The sequence below is a fragment of the Ruditapes philippinarum genome, unplaced genomic scaffold (assembly GCF_026571515.1).
Source record: "Ruditapes philippinarum isolate M1 unplaced genomic scaffold, ASM2657151v2 ctg1469_1_1_1_1, whole genome shotgun sequence".
NCBI lineage: Eukaryota > Metazoa > Mollusca > Bivalvia > Venerida > Veneridae > Ruditapes > Ruditapes philippinarum.
In genome coordinates this window covers 248,057-266,131 of record NW_026859600.1, presented here as the reverse complement: position 1 = coordinate 266,131, position 18,075 = coordinate 248,057, and the positions used below count along the sequence as shown (strand labels likewise).

The 18,075-nt window shown below is 32.6% G+C and overlaps 2 protein-coding genes across 4 annotated transcripts in view; one reads left to right on the top strand and one right to left on the bottom strand.

The window, feature by feature from the left end:
- The first annotated feature begins 204 nt into the window (after nucleotides 1-204).
- LOC132757215 (paramyosin-like) lies at nucleotides 205-16,278 on the top strand. 3 transcript variants are annotated; one of them, XM_060748428.1, is made up of 19 exons: nucleotides 205-459; nucleotides 3,112-3,258; nucleotides 3,903-3,959; nucleotides 6,540-6,626; nucleotides 7,228-7,394; nucleotides 8,517-8,595; nucleotides 8,885-8,961; nucleotides 9,142-9,310; nucleotides 9,539-9,646; nucleotides 9,846-9,934; nucleotides 10,272-10,404; nucleotides 10,656-10,872; nucleotides 11,074-11,314; nucleotides 13,133-13,328; nucleotides 13,488-13,616; nucleotides 13,821-14,192; nucleotides 14,422-14,622; nucleotides 14,859-15,024; nucleotides 15,354-16,278. In XM_060748428.1, the coding sequence occupies exons 1-18, from the start codon at nucleotides 358-360 to the stop codon at nucleotides 15,015-15,017; spliced, it is 2,730 nt and encodes a 909-aa protein (XP_060604411.1). In that variant the 5' UTR covers nucleotides 205-357; the 3' UTR covers nucleotides 15,018-15,024; nucleotides 15,354-16,278. The 3 variants fall into 3 exon arrangements, with proteins under 3 accessions (XP_060604411.1, XP_060604410.1, XP_060604413.1); XM_060748427.1 differs by lacking the exon at nucleotides 7,228-7,394 and adding an exon at nucleotides 6,992-7,158; XM_060748430.1 differs by lacking the exons at nucleotides 3,112-3,258; nucleotides 7,228-7,394 and adding an exon at nucleotides 6,992-7,158 and having other exon boundaries at nucleotides 206-459.
- LOC132757216 (uncharacterized) overlaps nucleotides 15,842-18,075 on the bottom strand; it is a 16,916-nt gene continuing 14,682 nt past the window's right edge. The window contains exon 13 of the mRNA XM_060748431.1: nucleotides 15,842-17,638. Coding sequence (XP_060604414.1) covers nucleotides 17,313-17,638 — 326 coding nt within the window. The 3' untranslated portion in view covers nucleotides 15,842-17,312. The remainder of the gene's footprint in view (nucleotides 17,639-18,075) is intronic.

The following is an 18,075-nucleotide window of genomic DNA, read 5'->3' as shown; positions in this document are numbered from 1 at the left end:
TTTACATTGTTATATTTTCCCTTTCTTTATATTATAATACCAGTGAATATTTGCCAGCAGATGCCATAGGCCAATGTACGTAAAATTTCTGGATCTGCGTTAGCGTATCTGGTTACACTCCTACTTGCAGACTACAGGTAATAGCTTTAAATAGCTCCACCTGGCGGAAACCTCTGCTATATAACTTAATGTATACAGGTATTTAAGGAACAGAGTTTCGGGAGAGCAAGAGTAACAAGTCTGTCAGAGCTGGGCGTTAGAGGAATTTAACCTGTTACCGTGGACGGCACATTTCGTTATATTTGTTCTACCTTGTTTTTTCTCTAGTGTTTCAGACATTTTAAATAACCAGTAAAGATGTCTTTCATGGACGATTCATCCTCCACTAAAGTGACTCGCGTCTCTAGGACATACAATGTCTACAGAGGATCTTCTCCTTCTTCACAAAACAGATTAGAGGTAAGTGTTGTTTTATTGTTTTAGATTGTTTGTTTGCTTACTCTATAACATTTAAGTAACAAAACTTTGCTAGATATTGCTGCTTGGTTGCTTGCAATTAGTAACTCTTTTAATGTTAAATATAAATCAACTATTTGTGCTTATGTTCATGTAACTGTATACATAAATGTTTATTCTAAAAAAATGTGTCTTGTATATGTGCTTTATCATAAAGTGTTGCTTTCAGAACGTCTTGCTTTCAGTGTTGATACGACATTGGATTACGTGAATGTATTTTTCAATGTGATGTTTATGTGTTTTTTGATAAATGTGCAATCGCTGCTTGAATAGTGCTTTATGAATATTATAAACAGTGCATACTGTATGGAACGGCTTTAATATCAAACTTTTAGGTTCTTATATACGGATTTAAATGTAGATCAAAGGATTAAATACATGCTTGTGAAATAGCTTAGCTTTTTTCTGTGAAATTGGATTTAATGAAGCATGGACTATCCGAAATGAGTGTAAAATTATTCGCCACTGGAACAAATGATCAAGCCATTCCAATTGGTCAATACTACAGAAACATGTAACACAAATACTGTTATGATATTAATAAGTATTACGAGAAATTCTCATGAACAACAAGTATCCTTGACACAAAAAAGCTATGAAAAGCTGAAATAATCATTTCTACCTGTATATCTCAGAGCGTAACCATAACAATACCAGAATGTAAATTTTCAATGTCATAGAGGTCAATTCTGATAGACTTTAATCATCAGGCTTTGCTAAACAAGACTGAATTATCAAAATTCGCGACACAAATATGTTTAAAATGTTTATAAATGGCGGACATAAATCCAGGAAGTTTGTGTTACTATGGAAACAAAAGCTCCACCTGTCGATTTCCCTGTTTTGGTTAGAATGTATTTTACCTGTACAGATAGGTTTCATTAAATCTATTAATAGTAACAATTATAAGATCGGGAATTTTCTATTAGTCTCTGAGAGAGTTTACCGACTTTAATGTTTATAAGCAAGTCGAATCGTATGATTTTATTAGATCTTTATTAAACAGTACTTTAAAACAGATAAACAGACATCAGCTAGTTTTAATTGTTTTTATTATCTAGCAATAAAATAAGTTTAGTCAAATGAATAATAAAAGTGAATGGACAGATAATTTCCTTTGCTAAAATGAATGTTTTTTTTTAACAAATTCCTCTGTGTAAAATGGCGCAAGCTATCAGCAACAGTTAAATTCCGTATCAACTGAATAATATTCTTATGATTAAATAATAATTTATTTGTTAAAAGATTTTTTAAGAATCATAGACGTTTCGTTACAAAATCTCTACAAAGTTTCTCTGTGTGTCAATGCTTGTAGGCAAAGTTTTAATAATGTCAGGTATACATTTTGTAGTTATCACATTTCTTTACTGATTAGCTTTTTCTTTTGTTTATTTTGTTTAACTAAAAAACTTAAAAAATGTGGCATGGTATTGTTCATTCTATGATCAGCAATAAACAAACATTAATTATGCCGGAAGATAAATACAAAACATAATAAACAATATGGAAATAAAGCCGAAAGAGAATGATTCAGTATTATGCTAGAATTTTGTTTGAATTGTCAAAATATTGAGCCGCCATTTTGTTTTACTCGAGTGTCTAAAAATAGACGCTGCCTCCTTTTATGGATAGCGCGCACCTAGGTATGCTCGCGTGTATTCATACACGGATAATTCCAGGTATTCTATATCTGTCGGCTCATCAGTGAATCTTAGTCTCTGAAATTAATATAAACTGACAGCTCTCACGCGCGTTAATTAATGCAACCAAAACACTTTTGTGTTAGACAAATATACTTCACGGAACTTGTACTTATTAGCACTTTTGCATTTTATTGCAATAAATGAAATGAAATTAAAAGAATATGGACAACATAAAATGATAAAACAAAACAAGACTTCCTGGTATTTCTTCCTTCCTGCACGATAAATTGTTGATATGGACTTGATTAACAAATGAGAGTCGACTGATAGGAAATAAACAGAAACTGTCTTATCGTCTGCTTCTTATACACTTCACAGATTACTCCAAAATAGTTAACCGGTTAGTCTTATTGTATAGTCTGCAATTAATTATCGGATGAGAGAATGATATCATAATAATGCTATTAATAATAATAACTATTGGTGATAGTTATGATAACTATTGTTGATTGTCATAACATTGGTCAGTATTTGCTAACCATTTCCCCAGTCTACAGTCTCTTTCATATGATAGGTACTCTTCAACATTATACACTAAAGAAATAATAAAACACTCTTATATTTTATTTAGCTTACAAAATTTTACTTTAATATACATGAAATAAAAACAATAACAAAAAGGAGATAATATTTTTTTATGATATATAATAGAATACATATTGTTCAACGAGTCTTGAATAGCATGAATGAATGGAAGTTTAGTATTATTTCAACATTGAACTTAAGTGATTAAAGATCGTTAATACATGTATGCACTGAAAATAAATTAGTTATAGTTAGTCGATGTAGTCTTAGCTGCTTTCACTTTCAGATGTTGACGGCGGCATTACGATGCGCTTTCTGTACATATAAATTACGTCATCACTTATTGCATATATTTGTCCAATAATAGAGTTCTGGTCCAGGATCCTCGTCACGAATTGTGAAGAAAAAAACTGTAATAATAAGCGGAGATTCATCACATAGCGATGTTTCTGATTCAACTAGAGTAATCCAAACAAAAGACGTGTTTCATAGGGACGCAGAGCTTCGCTATCAGGTAGAAGCTGGTAATTGTGGTTAGAGCTTTTTGGCTTGGCACCTTTCAAACCCTTGTCACTGAAATCCGAACACCAGCTTACCTGATATCTTAATTTGACAGCTTCCATCTTGAAGTGAATAACTCCTTATGATATCAGTCAATGAAAATATATCAATCCCATAACATCTTATCCCGACGAAGTGATTTCACAACATTTTTTAAAGATTTTACCCAAAAGCAGGAATAGAAAACAGCGGTCTGTGTGGAAAGCGATAGAAATACTAAAAATCCTTTTGACTTGATGTGTATTTTGGTATTTCTATATGAATTGTTCATATTAGCGCATGATAGATAAAGTCTTATCCATCCATCAACAAAACAACAAACATGTCATCCTCAAATAAACCAGTGAACGTCTTGTATTGTAGATTTTTGAAATGTTATCAATGTTGCTTTTGGCTGCATGCTCGCCTTGCAAATGCTTTAAATACTTGATTTATATCATTTTAAATAAAAATTCTTTTTCATTTCATTAAATCAGTTTTGCTTAAAATAATACTAGTCAAAACTTTTAAGTCATTAGATACTTTTGTCTGTTCGAACTTTGTTTTTAAAGCTACTATACTTCATATATATGATGATTTTATATCTTATTATTTCAGAGTCGTATCAGGGAACTAGAAGATGCGCTTGATGGCGAAAGAGACATGCGCCTCAGGGTAAGTAAAATTTATTTCACTGATTCGCAAGTAATAGGTATGCCAGAAATATTATCAGACAATGCTTACCTTCTTGTGGCTGAACACTTGCTAAAGTTCATGCTTTCTGAAAAGGCATTTGGCACACGATATAGTTGTAATCAACAGACAAAACAATAATGTTTACCGGTAAGTTATGAGCGTTATTATGACTCAGTAATGTGTATGTCCTCAAAATCCATTACTGCCTGATTATATAATATCAAGTCACTCCCATCTAACTTAAACATTCTTACTGATAAACATTCAAGACTTTCACATATTTTTACATTTATTTTACCTGTAAGTAATGTCAAAATGCTGACTTTATGAGAAGTTATTGAACTTAGTGACTATATATGATACAAACATATATATATCCCTGTGCTGTTTTCAATATATGTCAATTATTTACATCAGTTGATTAATATAATGAACAACAACATATCCTTGAGAAACAAGAACAAAAATAAGATTACGAAAATCAAACTCCAACGCAAGACAAAACTATAGAATTTTATTTGTAGGCGGTAAAAGTGATACTATAAACACTAAATAAATTACAGATTTAGAGCAGCATAGCTAAAGTCTGTTTTACGGTTACAGGAATGTGTCTAAGTCTGTATACAACACCTTTATCTTATCCATCAGCAATTCTTCTGACGCAAAAAGATGTTTTATTGACATTTAAGAAGCTGATTTCCAGAAGTTTTCAATATTTATCTAAGTTGAATGTAGGTAGAAATTTGTTGTTGCGGGAAGCAGTAGTTTAACCGCTGTTCTAATATTCAGGTGATCATGAAGCTGTAGATATGTTGTTTTTTTTCTCTGTGGAATGCTGAACACTCCCTGTTATATATACTTACAAGTTATTTCGAGTAAAAAGTCGACATGCAGCTGCAGGACTTGGCATAGTACTAGTAGTTTTATTCTCTAATTTGCGTATCTTCCTTTATATCTATCTATATAATATTTAGGATACGTTGTTTATAAAAATGCTGATAAAATGAGAACAGTGCATTGCTAATTGTAAATATTTACAGAATATACGTGCATTCATATCATTAACAGGTAATATGTTATCCCATCTGTACATATATATTTATATATACATGTATATATCGTTACTTACATGCCCGTCTATCACAACACCTTGTTAATCTGATTTGACCCATCTATTGGATATGCAACTTCATATTATGAAAAAAAAACGTCTATTATAACATACAATGAGATAATCTACAATAAAATGCGGGCTTGCCATTTATTTATTATAAGGTGTATTGTTTTTGTGTGTAAATTTAAATGTTACACAAATTGACGTTTCTATCTTATATCTGTTTATCTTTTTAAATGCTCAGCATTCTTCTATCATCTTATCTCTAATGTTTTGGTAAATTCCACGTCTGCTGTATCACCATGGTTACCACACATACGTACCAAACGACTTTTCCATTGAATATATACAACCTGATAGAGCAGAAGGTCGCTGAAATAAATTCATAACTTATAGCTTTATTACTTGCTGAGCGGTACCTTAGTCATTGTCATAAATACATAATAAATTATACGAATAGAAAGTTATAATTTTAAGGAGATTTTATTCCCTGGGCCTGTATTTTATGATTATATCATTATATATATAAGAAGTAAATAAGTTCTTTTTTATAATAAACGATTTTTGCAGTACAGTGATATTTGATTAATGCAATATCTTAAAAGACAAATAAGCGAAATATTTATTCTATTGACGTTTGATAATCAGATCTAGATGTCCTGTATCATATGGCAAATCTACCAAAATATATAACTGTATTTCATCTGCAGGCGCTGTCGGCAATAATGATTTTATCTTCCCTCAAGATAATTAGATCTGACAAAAGACCTATGAAATAAAGTTGCATCTTCAGCGGTTTATAATTCATGTTACAATAATCATTACCTGTATAATCTTCCTACTTTCATTCACTTTACTTTCCTTAGTAACCGTTGCTATATAAGTCTGCGCGTGCCATGCGACGTCACTAGTGTTAACCAATAAATATGTATGTTAGATTGTGGTTCACGCTCCTCTCCTCTCTCATCGAAATACCTCAACGTCATAACTGTTGCCAAACTAATTCTGATTTATGATGTAAAATATACGAAGAACTTAGAAAAAATACTACGGCAGACGATATTCATAAATGTTTAGACAAGTATTATATTGATATTGTACCCGTACATAAACCCTCTATAGACCTTCTGTCAATTACAATAACAGCTAATGAATATAATTGCTGACTTTATATCATGTATGTATGTTCTAAAAATATAACATATGTCAAACAATGCATCCAATATTTAAAAAAAATGGACAATACAAACAATACAAAATAAATCAAAATAAAATCAATTTATTTGCATAAAAGCATTCCAATGTGAAATTTAATAATGTCTGTCCTAAACAAAACCAACACGTCTGAGCTACACTGTTGGGGGAAAAACAGCCATTTATTTTTAGAATATCATCCGAAAAGCAAAAAAAAAGACAAATGATATAACGTCCTTTATATATTTCAGTTTGAGAAACAGTGCGCCGAATATTCCTTCCAGGTCGAACAGCTCTCAGACAGACTCGAGGAAACCGGCGGTGCATCGAGCATCCAGGTAGGTTTGACTTTCCGACCTGTGATTCATTCATGATATGGCATTTAATATTAAAGTTAAATTTGTTATAATTACATTTAGATGAACGGAAAGATAAAGATACAAATGACATTTTATTGTCGTTTGTTCCTTTTAAAAACTAATTTGAATTTATCTTGTTATAACATTACTACATGATGCTATGTGGATTAACAAATGTTTAATGCATTATTATATGTGAAGTGAACACAGTTTGTTTCCAGTTTAGCTACTTGTCTGACAACGTTTCTGTAGCAGCAAGAAAATCACACTTGGAATCGTTTATATATTGAAGGTCATATGTTTACCCATATGATGAAAATTTTAAAATGTATATCTCTTATTAGCATGAAATGGTTAGAAAGAAGGACGCCGAGAACCAGAAGTTGAGAAAGGACATTGAATTGCTGACCATCCAGTATGAGGGTCAAGAAGCTAGCATGAGGAAGAAACACCATGAGGCTCTTAATGACATGTCTGACCAACTCGATTATCTCCAAAAAACTAAAAACAGGTACACATGTCTGTGTGTAAATGTTTAATATATGTAAAGACTTTGTATTTTCTTTCTTTCTACACATAGGCCGAAATGGTAAGAAAGAAAGATCAGGAAATAACAAAAGTGAGGAAAGAGATGGAACTGTTGGTTATCCAATTCGAAAGCCAGGAATCTAGTTTGAGAAAGAAATATACTGAACAAACCAACGACCTTTCTGACCAAATCGATTATCTCTCCAAAACCAAAATCAGGTTCGAGTAACTCAATACAGATGATACATGATACAAACCACTGTTCTGTTCAACTACAATTTTGAATCCTCCATAAGAAAACAAACATTTACAAGAAAACATGAAAATATATAAAAATGTAGTTAACAGAATTTGTGTTTGTTCTTCAACTGTCTTTGTCTGAAAGTTGCGGCTATTTACAGGTAGAATACTTTCATATAACGTTTATATCACAACTTCCATTGTTTATTTATTTATTTTATTAACATTCATATACTCATTAATTAAAATGTTCATTTAGTCAAAAGTAAACCCGTCGCGCTTAAAGACAAAATGACAGTTAAAGAAACCATGTATCAGAATACATGTATGTAAATTGATGTGATATAATGGATATCAATTACAATTTACATACTTGTAGCCGAGTTTAGAAATAGTGAGTCCGCTTTGGAAAAAAAACCCATTCTTCCCTAAGGTTACGGCCTCCCAATTACAAAATCTTACCAAATAACTCACCAACCTTTACTTCGTTACAAGGCAGAGTGGGGGTGAAAACCCTGTTTCTTTCTGTTTCTACTAATGTCAAACTAACATGGAAAACCCAATTACAATTTACAAGCTATGTTCACGTTTTATACATTTAGCTGAAATATTTCACATCTTTTACTGAATAAAATGTTCACTAAAGACCGATTATTACAGTATATATCTAACATGAATCAAACCATTCTACCTTTGTTCTTACGTTGGTAATTATATGTTACTATCAAATAAACTAATATTCTTGTTAACATGATCAATAAAATAATTAATCAACGACTTATATTTATTTACATGATACATTATCGTGATTCATTTATTCATATATTTGTACTAATCAAGCACAGAAGATTAATAATTACCAAGTTGGAAAGAAATACGACAAAATTAATGAAGCATACCTTATAACAATTTTGTTAAAAGTCTACACTGCTTTTACGTGTGTGTGTTTGTGTTAAATGTCTTGTGCATGCTGCTTATCTGGACTCCGACAAAAGAAAAAAGACCGCCATTATGTGTGCGTGCTTGTGTGTGTATATGTGTGTTTAGTGGTAATCAAGGTGAACATCAAATTTAACATATTATTTGCCACTATCTGTACAGAGTTGAGAAAGAGAAGAGCCAGTTACTCGTTGAGATCGACAACTTGCAAGGAATCAACGAAGCTCTTTCCAAGGGCAAGGTTAGACACATATTTCATTCCTTTGACTACTATAATTTAATCTATTGTTTTAAAACATTGTTTTTCACTACATATTGCCATTGATACTGTAACCGTATTTGTAGTAAAGAAAGCAGTGAAACGAAACGTTTGGAATATGCAAATCATAATGTTTAGATATTTCACAAACATCTAAATTGTTACCTCAAATATAGGCTGTTGTGACGTATTAGATTGGTTATCTAGTTGGATACTGATACATTTATTTAAATATGTAAGAACAATACTGATCGTATTATAATATTAACAGGCTTCAGCTGATGCTAAGGTAGAAGGACTTGAAGGATCATTGGCTAGATTGAAGGCCCAGGTCGATGACCTTACCAGGTAATTCATTATATATACATCGTATTACACATATAACTCTTTATTTTTCATCATACTGTTTCCAACCGTTAATTGCCTAGTTACGAAAATATATTGATCTACATCTGTTAGAAAATGTTATATAAATGTTGTTTTCTGAACGACTGATTTTAAACTTAACTGGCAAAATTAATCTTTCAGACAATTGAACGATGCCAATGCAGTTAAAGCCCGTCTCACAAAGGAGAACTTCGACCTTCAGCATATCAACCAGGAATTGGACAGTGCCAACGCTGCTCTTGCCAAGTCTAAACAACAACTCCAGGTCTCATTGGACGACCTCAAGAGAAACTACGATGACGAATCCAGGGTAGGTTCACCTTGGAACATATCTAAATAGATCATTTCATCTTAAGTCAATATAGTTATGAAATTAAACATAGTTTACCTAAATAATTACAATTTTCGATTGTTAAGGGGATGAATTTCCATGAAAAGAAAAATGAATGTTCAGATATGAAAAAAAGCAGTCAACTTTTAAGTGTACAGAATAACTAGATAACTAAAAATATATTCACTCGTTCTATTTTAATTGCAGCAAAGACAGAACCTCCAGGTACAACTCGCCGCACTCCAAGCCGATTACGATAACTTGAATGCCCGCTACGAGGAAGAGTCCGAAAATGCCTCCATGTACAGACAACAGGTAACACAATTTATGCAAACATTTATCATTGTATGATAGACTTGGCTTAAATGTATAATGTTCTTTGAAAAAAAATCAATTCCGATTGTACTCTCGAATTTTCATAATTTGGTTATGTCAAAAATGATGTTTTTATCATGTAAGATATTTGCATATGTGAAATATGCAGTAACCTTATTGTATTTCTTTTCGACAACAGTACAGCAAGCTTCAAACCGAGTTCCAGGCTATGAAGACCAAGTTGGAAAAGGATCTGATGACCAAGACCGAAGAATACGAAGACCTCAGGTATTTAACTAGTCATTTAACACAAAAACTTGTATTTCTTTAAATTCTTTACACATAGTTTCATATTATTCGTTATTTATATCCTTGTTGAACTTAATAACCTCCCTTGAATGCCTTTTTTCTAGTTATCAATAAAGATTTTCAAAAGCGTCTTGACTATGCCTTTAAGTCATATGATTGTATAATAATACCTCCACAAATAACGACAGAAATTAAGTTATAATAGTAAACAAACAAAAAATCAAACCAACAGGTCGTTTTAGTCTCAAAATCAGCATATATTTCAACACTTAGAATAGAATGAATGTATAATGCACTATATATTATGTGTTAACAGACGCAGATTGAGCGTAAAGATCCAGGAACTCGAAGACATGCTTGAGCAACAGAGACAGAGAGCCGCCAACCTCGAGAAGGCCAAGAACAGGCTGACCATTGAACTCCGTGAAGTCACCATCGAACTCGAAAACGTAATTCTTATATTTCGTTTCCATTTTCTTTATATTTCTCCTTTAAAAAATATAAAAAGATTTGATAAATGTGCTTGTTTATTTTAGATGCCGTTAAATTAATAACAAAATGAAAATACAGTTTCAACTGTTAATAAGTCGTTTCGAAGTTTCGAAGCATAACAGTAGTATTGTTACAGTATAAGATTTATGATCTGATCTGTTTTATCGGTTTGATTTGATTCATCATTCTATTTTCCTCTCATCAATAGACCCAGATCATCGTCCAGGACCTCACCAAGAGAAACAGACAGTTGGAGAACGACAATGCCGCCCTCCAGAAACAGAATGCCGATCTTGCTGCTGAGAACCAGGCTCTCCGTGCTGACAAGGCTGCTCTTGAAGCCGAAGTCTACAGACTCAAGGTCCTTGTTGCTGAACTCCAAGAAAAGAATGCCAACTTGGAACGAGAGAATAAATCACTTTCGGGTATACATTTTTTACTGTCATCATAACAAAATCAATGTTTTAATAATTTATTTTTCTGCTCCGATATCATTTTATGATCATGTGATAAAACAGCATTCTTATTCTGACTGATGGGATATTAGTTTAAAACAAAAACTAAGTTTATAATTGATAAACAAGATTTTTATGCTGAACAAAAGCTATATTCATTTAACTTTACAGACCAACTTCGTGAAGCTAACAACGCCTTGAAGGATGCCAACAGAAGAATCAATGACTTGACCTCCGCTAACGCCGCTCTTACCGCTGAACGCGACAACCTCGCCGCAGCTCTCCGTGACACCGAGGATGCACTCAAGGACGCAGAAAACAAACTTGCCAACGCCAATGCTGCCCTTCAGGCCCTCCGTGCTGAAATGGAACAGAGACTTCGCGAAAAGGATGAGGAAATTGAAGCTGTCAGGTATGAAAATGAAATTTAACATTTGTTTTGCATTTTTTTTTTTGTAAAAACATCGATGTATTAGTAAATGGCAGTATGTTGAAAACTTATTCATAGATACATTATAGCTACTGTATCTTAGATAAAATTCTTTCAATTTTAAGAATTCGCTATCTTGTTACGTTTGGAGTAAAATTCGTCAATTTTCAAGTAATAAAATCTTGAAAGCAATTGCTTTTTAGCAACTGCTTAGTTATTCTTTTTTTTTTATAAAACAGATCATTATATTCACGATAACCGATTTATAACCTTCTATGAGATGTTGTGGGCGATAATGATTACTTATTCCAGCAAAATTGTTTTCGGAACGTACTTACCCTTTAAAATATTCACACCTTTTATTAGAAAGACAGCTGTTATAAACATTCAGAAGTTTCAGCCCAGACTTTTATCTCTAAGGAATGTGTAGGTATACACAACGATGGTTTCTGGATCATGGCCAAACAAATATTTTGAACCTTACCTGAGATACTTTATACCTTCTGTTAAATATATAGTTCTTATTCAAAGGTAGTCAAAGAGAGTAAAAAATCTGGATGTGCGTTTCTGCTGACTTATGTATAATATCGAGATCTTGATACGCATTATAATCAGTAGTAATAAACACCTGGAAAAACACCAACAGTGTAAGCTGCAACTCAACTATGAGTTTTACTTCATTATAAAACATGCAACAACAAAAAATGAGTTATATAATGAATCTGCCAGTGATGGCCATGCTTCTCCTTTTCTGTTTTTTTTTTCATTTTTTTTTAAAATAAATTTTTTGATTGACTTTCAAAAATAACATGTTTTAAGAGGCCTTTTGCACAATTTCCATTTTTAATATTAATATTCGTTTTCTTTTGAGTTTTGACCATACCGTATGACCATCTGTCTCAAATTGAATCACAATTTGATGCACCTGCAGTCACTTAGATATCTTATGACGTAAATTTCAAAACTATTTTTGGTTTTGAGATTTCAAAAAAACATAATTTAATGAATTTAAACATGATTTTTGTAAACAATCAGTTGTATAACAGAAACAAAACTATTTTAAGATGAACAAAGCCAACAATACGACGTTGTTGGAAGGAATGCTATAAAAAAACAACACCAGGATGAATACACTATACCTACTGTTTTCATGAATGAAATCTTTCAAAGAAAAGTTTGGGTCTTCGAAAATGAAATCAGGATAAATCCATTTTTATCTCTAAAACCATTAGATGATAGGAAATTTACCGGATCAGACTAGTTATTTTAATGAGCCTGAATTTTTTGTACTTAGGTAATTTGTTAACAAGCTTTTGCATTTCGAGATAACCACTAGGGGGTACCCGCCTTGAAGGTCATAGTTATGTTGTTAGATAAAATCTTATCTGAACATATGAAAACTAGCATTTGTAACATTTTCGGTTTGGAATTCAGAAGTAAAGCAAGCAACTATGGACGGCAGAAACATGGATGTCAGACGAATTCAAATAGGAAATTATAAATTAACAATAACGTGCGCATAAAATTAAATTAAGCTGAAAAATAATTAAAAGTAAAAAATATTTTGCCGGATATACTCATCATCTTTTATTACATATAAAATTTCAATGAAGAAATATTTTTTTATACTGAATCAATTTATCAATTTACGATATTTTAATTTTCACAAGTTTTAAGTGAGGAATTCATCTAAGAGGTGATGGATTTTTATTATAAATAGTAAGACAGACGAAAAAAGGTTTGAATGTTTTAAATATCGAGAAATCTCAATTCAAAATATTTCTAATTTCTCGTTAACAGAAAGAGCGGTCAACGCGCCATTGAAGAACTCCAGCGCACCCTGGTGGAGGTTGAGACCCGCTACAAATCCGAGATCTCTCGTCTCAAGAAAAAATACGAAACCGACATTCGTGAGCTTGAAGCTGCCCTCGACAACGCCAACAGAGCTAATGCTGAATACCTTAAACAGATCAAGTCTCTCCAAGCCAGAAACAAGGTGAATAAATAATTCGGATATATTATTTTTCTGGTCATGGACATAATCTTATGTACAAGAGACTAGACTTTTATCAAATTAATATGATTCGTGATTATACTACATTAGAAATAAGCAATAATTATTCAAAATGAATTTCATATCATTCTATTTTCATAGGAACTTGAAGCTGCCCTTGAAGACGCTAGCCGTCAACTTGATGACTGCCGCTCTCAACTTTCCATTTCTGAGAGGAAGCGCATTGCTTTGACAACCGAGCTCGAGGATGTTAGAACACTTCTTGAATCTGTGAGTACATTTTGCATTTTGACAGATTATAAAAGTTTTAATTATAAGACTTGTTTTATAGATATAGATATAGATATATATCAATGTATGTATATATACTAGTTGTTTATACACGTTTTAGCAGTATATCAATAAAATTATATAACGGACTAAGTACTAGTTTTTAATTAGGTAAATAACCTTATCCTCACCTTTTATTAATAGGCCGAGAGAGGCCGCAAGAACGCTGAGAATGAACTCCACGACGTAACTGTCCGCCTGTCCGAAGTCACCATTCAAGTCACTGCCCTCACAAACGACAAACGCCGTATGGAAGCTGATATTGGTGCCATGCAAGCCGACCTTGACGATGCCCTCAACCGCTGCAGCGCTGCTGAGGAACGTTCTGATAGACTGCAAGCTGAAGTGAACAGACTCGCCGAGGAACTTAGACAAGAACAAGAGAACTACAAGAACGCCGAATCCCTCCGCAAACAACTCGAGATCGAAATCAGAGAAATCACCATCAGACTCGAGGAGGCTGAGGCATTCGCCACCAGAGAAGGCAAGAGGCAGATCGCTAAACTTCAGGCCAGAGTAAGTGAAACAAAACATTTATTGCATATTTTCCAAAATAAGGTGTCAAAGTCACTTCAACTGCATTTTTGTTAAAAAATAAAGTTAAAGACTATATTCTTATTAAAGTGAAATTGTGTGAATAAGAAACATTATTGCATTAAAGTAGTTCTAGCTTGAAGCATACGATAATTGAAAAATTGACCTATTTTTCATCCTGGTTTTATTTATTGCCAATTGTTTCTCCTAGATCCGTGACTTGGAAGCTGAATATGAAGTTGAACAACGTCGTGCACGTGAAGCTCAAGCTGGTATGCGTAAGGTCGAACGCCAGTACAAGGAATTGTTGGCCCTTATGGAAGACGACAAACGCCGTCTTGCTGAGCTCACAAGCTTGAACGATTCTATGACTCTCAAAATCAAGACCTACAGAAGACAGATCGACGAGGCGGTACGTAACTACTTCATATCATACCATTTGTTAACAATATACATAACGATTTCATGTGTAGTTTTGAACAGCGTCTCATTTTTCAAACATGTTAACTCATCGTTACCATTTTTCACCATTTATTTTAATTTAAATAACATCCATTTATCCGTTCATTCACTATTTAGCTACATTGTTTCCCTTTGTTTACATTGTTTCCCTTTCTTTTACATTGTTTACACTTTTCCAATTCACAGGAAGAGGTAGCCAATATTGCCATGAACAAATACAGAAAAGCCACCTCATTAGTAGAAGAGGCTGAATCTCGTGCCGACAACGCCGAGAAGAACCTACAGGTTGTTCGCCGTTCAAGATCTATGTCCGTTTCCAGAGAAGTTAGAGTTATTAAAATGTAAATTTAGAGTAAGTTGACATATTTATTCATATTTTTTTTTATATATTTTTACAATATAAACGATAGTTATGATACGAGTAAACAGTGAACTTATCAGTCACTGTTTATTGCATAGTTGAATGTTTCGACTATTAGTTGAGTATTTTGTTTCTGAGACGATTTCTTCTGTGATTTTTCATTCGTATTGATTAAAAAATAGTGAGACAGTTTAAAAATGTAAGGTGAGCAATTAGTAAATGAAATGAAAATAATAGTAGATACAACTGTCCGATGCACATTTATGTAGATAATAATAGAAAAATGCACATGTAAAGATGGAATATTATTTTCTTTTCAGGTTTTATTAAGACATTTTTCCAATTTTAAAGATCTTTCGGATCAAAAACATTGCAAGTTGTGTAAATGTTTAATATGAATGTGACTTCATAAGATTCCCCCGTTATGAAATGGCTATTTACTACATTTGTTGAACAAAATGATATGTTGGTGCTATGCAAGATGCGTGCTCAAAATCTTTCTTTAATTCTACATCGGCGCAAGACTTGTTCCAAACTTTACTACCAACAAGGGAAATAAAGAACAACTTCTCTGGAAAGGACACCAAGATCATTTAATTAAGAGTACCAGCGACAGGACACGCGCCGATGACGTCATCTGTCATAATGCTTCATCGATGTTTCCATGCATGCGTTAAAGACAGGGAATATTATTGACGATCTTAACACTTGTGCATATTATATTGTTATGTAATTTAACTTAAATGCGAGAATATTCACCTCTGATGAATTTCTCAGATTAGGCCGTGTGCAATAAAGATATAGATAATTATTTGTTTGCGATTTGTGATACAATGGAAAGACTTGGATCGTATGTTGTATGTATTTATTTTTGTTATTATTTACATTATTATAGTTAAGATACTGCTTGAATGGTTAAGACATGAGATATAATATTGTACAGACCTGGGATGTTAAAGTCGTTGATACGTGTCTCCTTGTCTCAGTTTGGTTTCCTCTCTGCTTCCGGTTCATCACGTGTCGTGTCACGTGACGTGACGTATTGTTGCGACTTCATCATCATTTCACATTTTCTTTTTCTTATTTAAAAACAGATTAATATATAGAACTATTTTCGGTTTTGATGGGTAAATAAGGAAGTTTTCAAAATCAGTCTCTTGCAAATCAAAGAATTTATGTTTGTTTACATAAAATGTCATTGAATTTTTGCAGAGATAAAATAAATCGTACGTTGCTGCTTTGAAATGTGTTTATCTTTTCTTTTTGTTTCCTTTCTGTCATATTTTGCCAATGTAAATATCTGAACTTATCCCTAGAGCATTAATTGTATAGCGTAACTGTTAAGATGTTCTCTCAGATACAAGAACCAGAAGATAAGTGTACTGATACCATTGTCAGAAGAAATGATGATTATTATTTGTTAATGTGATATCGAAAATCATTCTAGGAATCTAAATGTCAAGACAAAGTAACATTTACCAGCCCCTGATATAAATATCTGAACAAAACATAACCTGGCGAGAATAAGCTGTTTAAGCTGAAACCAAGAGATAAACATTCAATACCACTTAAAATATTTCTTCTGAATGCGAATGCTCAAATCAGATTAATTTATATCTGCATGATTATTACTTTCTGTTTATTTAACAGACATGATTACCTCAATAAAAGAATGCCGGATAATCGGAATTTGAAATTTATCTTTAGCACAATCGTAAGAGAATAAATGTAAATTCTATTACTTGAAATATGAGCATATATATTATGAGCCTAGTCTTATGTATGATACGAATAGAAACCAATCATACTGTATCTATGTTTAAATCATATTATAAAATTGTGAATTATTTGGTTTTGCTGATTATCAGGACATCAAATAATGAAAATTGAATGGAAACACTTGGCTTCAATGAAGCAATGGAAATTACACAAATAAATGAAATTCAAAACTCATTGACTGATCCTGCTGTACTGGACATAGCAAGAAGATTATGCTCCAAAATCTGTTTTACAGATTTCAATAGTTAATATTAATTAAGCGGATTGCAATTTTGACACAGAACTGAAAGTACAAAGGAAAACGACTGAATATATATCACATATATATTTATCCGTGTAAAAGTGGCTGAATTGTAATGGTATAAACAAGAGCTTTAGGGAAAACTTCAGAATCAACAAATAATCGACACAAATATGGACATTTGTAGAAAAGCATTGGCAAGCAAAGACAAAGCTGAACATAATTCTAATACGTTTATTGAACACTGATATAACATAGATTAGTACCGTTTTTTATAGAACACAAGATCATTCGGTATAGTAGGATCAGTTAAAATGCTCCGTGGAACATCCCTTAGCGATCCAGTATAAGGTTTCACCTTCGCACTTAAAATGTCCTTCAATAACGTATTTCTGTATTCGAACCACTTCCGGTTTTGCTGGAATTTGTTGTATAATGCTTTATTGGAAGGGATAGAAATCTCTCGTTCTCTTTTTAAACGTCGCAGCTGTTCTGATTTCCCTTGTATGCTAAACTGAGCTGAGTTAATTACTAACAACTCCGTCTTACCTCGAGCAAGTATATAAGTATCTCGTAGGCTTTCACCTAAAATCACATAAAATAAAAATAAAGAGAGTCTATACCTTGTTCTTAAAGAAATTGGCTACTGACGATTTTTAAATGCATAAAAAATCTATAATGACTTAAATTTTATAATCTCTCTTAATAAATCTTTGTCTTACATCAGCTGTAATATGAATATCTTGTCGATTCTATATGATTTAGTTAATAGACACAAGACAATCTGATTAAAATCAGCTCCTAAATAACGCTACATATTAGGATCTGACGACCACCAATAGGTTGTAACCTTAGCCAATCATCGGCGAGCTTTCACAATTTTGAAAGCGACGCTTTTCTAATTTTAACAACTGGAAAATCAATATTGATTAGATAATTTTCACGATTTCTGGCGTTCTGCAAGTAAACTGGCAAAACAATCTTGCCCATTAAAAATTGAGTCTTTTATTTCAAGTTTAGTT

Bases quoted from the DNA above. Each gene is read 5' to 3' on its own strand.
- LOC132757215 (XM_060748428.1), top strand. From the start codon at position 358: ATGTCTTTCATGGACGATTCATCCTCCACTAAAGTGACTCGCGTCTCT. The intron at 460-3,111 runs GTAAGTGTTGTT...GTCCAATAATAG, and splicing joins CTTCACAAAACAGATTAGAG to AGTTCTGGTCCAGGATCCTC. The intron at 10,873-11,073 runs GTATACATTTTT...TTAACTTTACAG, and splicing joins AGAGAATAAATCACTTTCGG to ACCAACTTCGTGAAGCTAAC.